The sequence below is a fragment of the Stylophora pistillata genome, chromosome 14 (assembly GCF_964205215.1).
Source record: "Stylophora pistillata chromosome 14, jaStyPist1.2, whole genome shotgun sequence".
NCBI classification, from domain to species: Eukaryota; Metazoa; Cnidaria; class Anthozoa; order Scleractinia; family Pocilloporidae; genus Stylophora; species Stylophora pistillata.
This window is the reverse complement of record NC_142532.1, coordinates 13,675,839-13,681,838: the sequence shown is the minus strand read 5'-3', so window position 1 is coordinate 13,681,838 and position 6,000 is coordinate 13,675,839. Positions and strand designations below refer to the sequence as shown.

The following is a 6,000-nucleotide window of genomic DNA, read 5'->3' as shown; positions in this document are numbered from 1 at the left end:
ACCCGCACTGATAAGGGCTCAAAATCTTGTTTTGCTGGAGATATTTGTAGAGTTGGATATGTACAGCCCGTTCTAAAACCTTAGATAAAACAGGTAAAATGGAAATCGGGCGATAATTGTCCATCTCATCAGCCTTTCCTTTCTTAAAAAGTGGAATGACCCGTGCGGATTTCCAATCACTAGGAACTTGGGCAGTACGCAACGAGGTGTTGATAATAAACGCCACAGGCTTAGCTACAATGTCCGCAGAATCTTTTAACAGGCGAGCCGGTATGCGGTCCAAACCCACGGCCTTCCCAGATTTCAGGCTACGTAGTTGAGACATAACAAACTCCCCAGAGATCTCAAGAAAATTAAACGGCGGATACTGACAGGCAGGAGTAACGGAATAACGTTGTTTATGACCACAAGTTTTCCGTAAGGTGGCCATCAATTTGCTTGCTGCAGATGCGAAAAACTTGTTAAATGCGTTGGCAATGCAATGTTTGTCAGAAGAGATAGCGCCGTCTACTTTGATGTTCGGAGAAGTAGCTTTCTTTTCACCCGGTAGGATTTTCTTCATCGTCTTCCAAAACAATCTGTAATCGCCGCCACTTTCCTCGATGAGCCGTTTATTGTAAGACGCTTTCGCTGACCTTATTTCATTTGTCACACGATTGCAAAAATGGCGGTAGTTTGCCCAATCTTCTGAGGCATTACTCTTGATTGCTTTTTTGTGAAAATAATTACGCTGGTGCATAGTCACCTTTATGCTCTTGTTTAGCCAGGGACAATTGTCAATGCCGCGCACGCGGCGCTGCGTCAGTGGTGCATGACGATCAGCAATCGTGACAAATTTTCGCTTAAAGTCATGCCAGAGATCATTAACAATGGCAGGTCCATCGGGACCAGGAGCATAGTTCCAGGTAACACCCTTCAGGTCTTTGCGAAAAGCGTCAAAATTGAAATGCGCATAATTTCGGAAGGTCTTGACTTGGGAAGGTGCTCTTTTCCAGTTTAATTTACGCACACAATAAACCAGTTCATGGTCACTTAAATGAGTGGAAACTACCCCCGACTCACACACATTTTGCGGGCAACTGACAGCGACTAAATCAATAAGTGACTTAGAGTTTTTAGTAATCCTTGTGGGCTGGTCGATTAGCTGCTTGATATTTAAACTCCTGAATAGCGATTTAAGTTGGGTGGTCTTCCACTCAAATTTTAAAAAAATTCAGTTTATGCTTTACCTAAGTTATTTAAGTACAATTGGAGAGATCACCTCAAACTGATACTTTTAAGAATTTTGATAGACATGTCGTTGCCATGGTAACCAAGTTTTGGGCCCCCAACTGTGAAAATAATGGTGTTCTTGTAAAAAGGATATCTCAAGAACTAGCGGTCCTATTCACCTGAAATTGGTATCACAACTAAGTACTAAGATGGCTTTATGTCATGAACGTCAGAAAACCCATATTTTTTATGCCAAGCTATTATAAAATTGCAACTGTTCCTTGATTACAACATTTTTGTTTGTATTATCACCATGGATACATCTGTCAACAACCATGTAACTAAAAATCACTAATAATTTTAGGTTCACAACACAGAACTATACTCAAGCAAACCTCCCTGAAAATTTCATCCCTTTTGGTTTAATACTTTTCAAGAAATCCTTTTTGCCGTGACGGGCACTCTCTCAAAATTGCAAAACTGAGAAAATCAAGTTTAAAGATTTAAGTTGATCAATCAAAATAATCACTAAAGCAACTGGTGCCTTTTGGAAAGTTTAAGCTAAGCTCTTTGATGTTCTCATTAAAATGCACCAGGTGCATATATGTCACCCTCCTTTTCCTGGGATTTGTCATTTTTTTTCTTTCTTTTTCCCCTGAGTAGCCTCCTCCTTGTCTTGTTCTTCTCTTGGAACTTGTGTTCAGCTTTCAAAACACGAATCTAGTCCAACTGCTGGCATTCATTTATACAGAATTCACCTGGGGGAATTCCAAGACTCTCAAACACTTTAATAGCTGCTCTTGAACCAATATTAAAGTGAGCGACAGCATCATAAACCCCCAGCTGCAGTACTTCAGAACCAACAAACACCCCCTTTGGCACACGCTCCCAAACCATACCATTGAGTGACTCATTCTGGTTTTGAGTCTTGCCATCAAGACATTTGCTGAGAAGGCTGTCCTCACTCAACCTTTTATAAATGAGTTTGATTTCCTCTCTGACATCTAAAGGTAGGCCAGTTCCATGTTTGAAAGTGTTTGTCCTATTGACCTTGTCCCGCTGAAAACCACACCAGCTTTCAGGACCCTCAGGGCAATGCCCATGGTAATTACTGTCTGCAGAAGAAGCACAGTGAAACAAGCTGGCATAAATTGCCTTCTTCATGGCAGCAAGATCACCTGAGTTGCTTCGAATGGCAATTCCATAGTAATTTTGCAGTCTGTCTATCATGGCATCTGTCAGCCTGCCTTTCCCACCCATCCCTTTCTTTTCCTTCTTTAACTTTCGTAAAGCTGTTCCCAGTCGTTTTTGAACATGGCCAACACATTCCTTCTTTTGAACTTCAATATCATAGACTTGGTATACATCTTTGACTAATGAGTAACTTTTGCTGTCACCATCGCCATAATATTCATCATACTGCAGCTTATGCAGATCTACTGACCTTTGAAACATTCGAAGGGCACCTTCTGGTTCCATAGCTGTTGCTGAACCCTTAAAGTTTGCCTTGCAAGAGGCTCTGTGGTCTGCTCTCCATGCAGTAGTTTCTGGGGTGTCAGGATCATTTTCATGCTCCCTGCACTTGATACAAACTTTGCTTCGGGGCTCAACATCTACCACTTTCCCTGTATCCATGCTAATAGCACTCACACAGCCATTTAAAGAAGAAAAGCCTCTTCTCTGCCATGTTCCATCAACAGACACTCCACATCTTGCTATGCCCTCATCTGAACCTGGCTTGATACCGTGAATCTCTCTTGCAGTATCACGCATTGTCTCCAGTGAGATCTTCTTTACTGCTCGGAGTATTTCTTTATTATGGCGAGCATATGGTGTAGGTCTAGGAGGTGGCGGCATGTTCATAAGTCCACAAAACCTCTTACCTGCCGCACGTCCACAACCAACAGATCTTGAAGCATACACAAATCTTCTGTTTACTTCAAAGAAACGGCCTATTTGAGCTGAAGTAAAGAATTCCATAGACCAACCACACGAGCAGCAAAGCAAACGAAGATTCGAGGCACAACCTTTGCGTTTCATAGCTTGCTCTTGTAAAATTAAATCACAAACAAAGCATTCTTTGCATGGCATACATTCCATCACAGAAGACAAAATTCTCATATCTACAAACCGAAATCCACTTATGATTGACTCCTTACACTCCTTGATACCCTCAGAAGATGCGGTGGTCAGACCTGCTGGAATCTTGCGGGCAGAAGCTGAACATTCTTTCCCAAGACCTTTGGTGCTGACACTCGTTTTTTCCTTCTTCGAACGCTTCGATTCAGTAGAGTACTGGTTTCCACGATATTTACGCTTTTTTGTGTAACCAGAACGAGCCTTTGGTGGCATTGATAAATAAATTATCAAGCAAAATCGCAATAGGAATAGAGTGAACGAATACGACCAAAATGGTGGATGATAAGTTGGGAAATAGTGTCGCCACATATCATCCGCCATTTTGGGTGCTCGTAACTCCCTGCATGTATGCCTGATTGAAATGTCAATAAACAACGGGAATAACCAGGGAGGGGTCCCAGGAGAAATTCCGTCGTTTCCTTTTGACTGCAACTGCGTTTTGTTTTCATAAACAAACCGTTGCTATGGTCGTTGCTAAGGTGAAAATTCATACTCGCTAAGGAATTTAGCAAAATTTTTGACTTTACCTCCTGAATATGGAAAAAAGGAAGCTGTAGAATGAAAGAGTAATGGTTAAAGATACCAAAAAGCACCATTTTCAAAATGAAAGTTTTTTGACAAAAAATACAATCGGAGTCATTTCGGTGACTAGACATAAAACAACAGTTGAAGTCACCAAAAAGGAGCATCTCTTTGCCCTCAGCTGAAGCAGTATCTAAGATACCGTTCAGCTTTACCATAAAGTCCTTATCGTAATACCGCGAGGTACGATCGGGTCTGTAAAAATTTCCAACAAGAAAGCTGCGTGATTTAGGAACAGCAATTTCCAGCCACATTCCTTCTACGGTGTCCAATTCAAGATCATCCCTTCGCGTAGCCACTAACTCGTCATGAACAAAAACCGCAACGCCGCCATGATTTCCCTTTCTGTCCTTCCGAAAAAGTTTATAACCCGGTATTTCATATTCACTGTCACTCCTGTCGGCCTTGATCCAGGTCTCAGACAGAGTAATTATTTGTATGCCTGACTGGAGTTCTTGTAACAGTAGGCGAAGCTGATCAATTTTATCGCCAAGGCTTTGTATGTTTTGGTGAATAAACTTGAGTCCACGAAGTTTAACAACGTCATCCAGACCATTAACAGGCCCAGGGTTAAGACTAACATCACCAGACAGTAGAACCAAATAACCTGCACACAAAGAAAGCTTGACGAGTTTAAGTCCGACTCTTGCTTTCCAAAATGGCGGAGTTGATGGACTTGTGCTGTAGTGACGACTGGAACAGTGGTTTCGAGATGAAGCGTTGAGCCTGTCACCATTAAACGCAACCAGGAGAGCCGCAGCAGGATTAGATACATGACAAACGCGTAACGAAAAGATGATAATTGAGAGCAGAAACAGAATACATAAATAAAGAGAGAGCGCAAACGACCAGCGTCCGACCGCCATCTTGTTTCAAAGTCAAGAGGATAGTTTAAAAATTCTTACCGGCTTCAAAGTGGTTTCTATATTTCTCGCTTGCGTCCCACGAGCAAAACGACATGTTGCGAGCGGAAGTTACCACCAACAACGACGGTTTTTCGTTCTTACCTCAAGTCTGCTCCATCTACGTCAACTGAAATTTGTCTTCGAATTTTGAGTGGGTTTTATTAAATATTAATGATAGCCAAGTTACGTGTCCTTCATCACACGAAGCGTGGGATGCTTTTCCCTTCATTTTCCTCCAACTTCCTGCGTGTCTTCTGATTTGTTTTGATGCAATATTTAATATATGAGATGGCACCAAAAAAACTTTTCTCAGGTTGATTTGTCTTCATATATTTTATGTTTAATTAATAAGGTCTGGCACTAACCTTTACACAAGTACAGGTTACCTGAATCATTCTCGCATGTTTTTTAGCCTAAACACAATAGTGAAACTCAAAAAGCTTGATAAACTTTACCAACAGCTTTTCGTTTTTGATTTTCTTTCAAATCCCTACACCTAAGCTGGTTTAATTTAGAGGCGTGTTCTGTCGTACTTTTTAACAATAGCATAATAGCTGTGAAGTTAAAATTTAGCAAAAATTACTGAGCTCGTTTGTTTACGAAACTGTCGTTTGAGGAATCTTTTGCTTTGCACATTTATATCAATACTTTATTAGAAAAAAACACATAAGTTCACTGTTTTAACGGTTCTTTACGAGAAAAAGAATTATTTTTCAGTTTCACACCTACTTTGCGCCGTCGTCATGACCGTAAATATGCAACCTTTAATTGCAGCCCAGTGTACCCAACTAAGTTCGTCATAACGATTTTTTTATTCATATTGTGGTTTCGTGCTGTTGCTTTTCAAGAGTGTATGCGGGATTCTTTTTCTTTTCTTACGCGCTTAACTGGCGAAGTTTGTTGTTTTTCTTGAAAATCGCTGCACCCAAGCTGGCTTAGAGGTGTACTGTGTCGAACTTTGTAATAATCGTCGCACTGTAATAACACTTGTCGGTGTCTTAGACAATATTCAATATTCTCGCGGTTTAATGATCTGGGGCTGAAATTACGTTACAAGAACGAGGCTAAGTGCGAAGTCGTTTTCATGGGCCCGATGAGCCCGGGTATAAGGTGCTGTTATACCAAATATGAGCGAAAATTTCTCCAAATTCTGTGAAGTGAT

At 41.1% G+C, this 6,000-nt stretch overlaps 1 protein-coding gene across 1 annotated transcript; it reads right to left on the bottom strand.

The window, feature by feature from the left end:
* Positions 1–1,493: 1,493 nt before the first annotated feature.
* LOC148716648 (uncharacterized) lies at positions 1,494–3,859 on the bottom strand. Its single transcript, XM_088745977.1, has one exon. It carries the CDS (start codon positions 3,670–3,672, stop codon positions 1,933–1,935), a length of 1,740 nt encoding a protein of 579 aa, XP_088602103.1. The 5' UTR covers positions 3,673–3,859; the 3' UTR covers positions 1,494–1,932.
* Between the last annotated feature and the right edge of the window lie 2,141 nt (positions 3,860–6,000).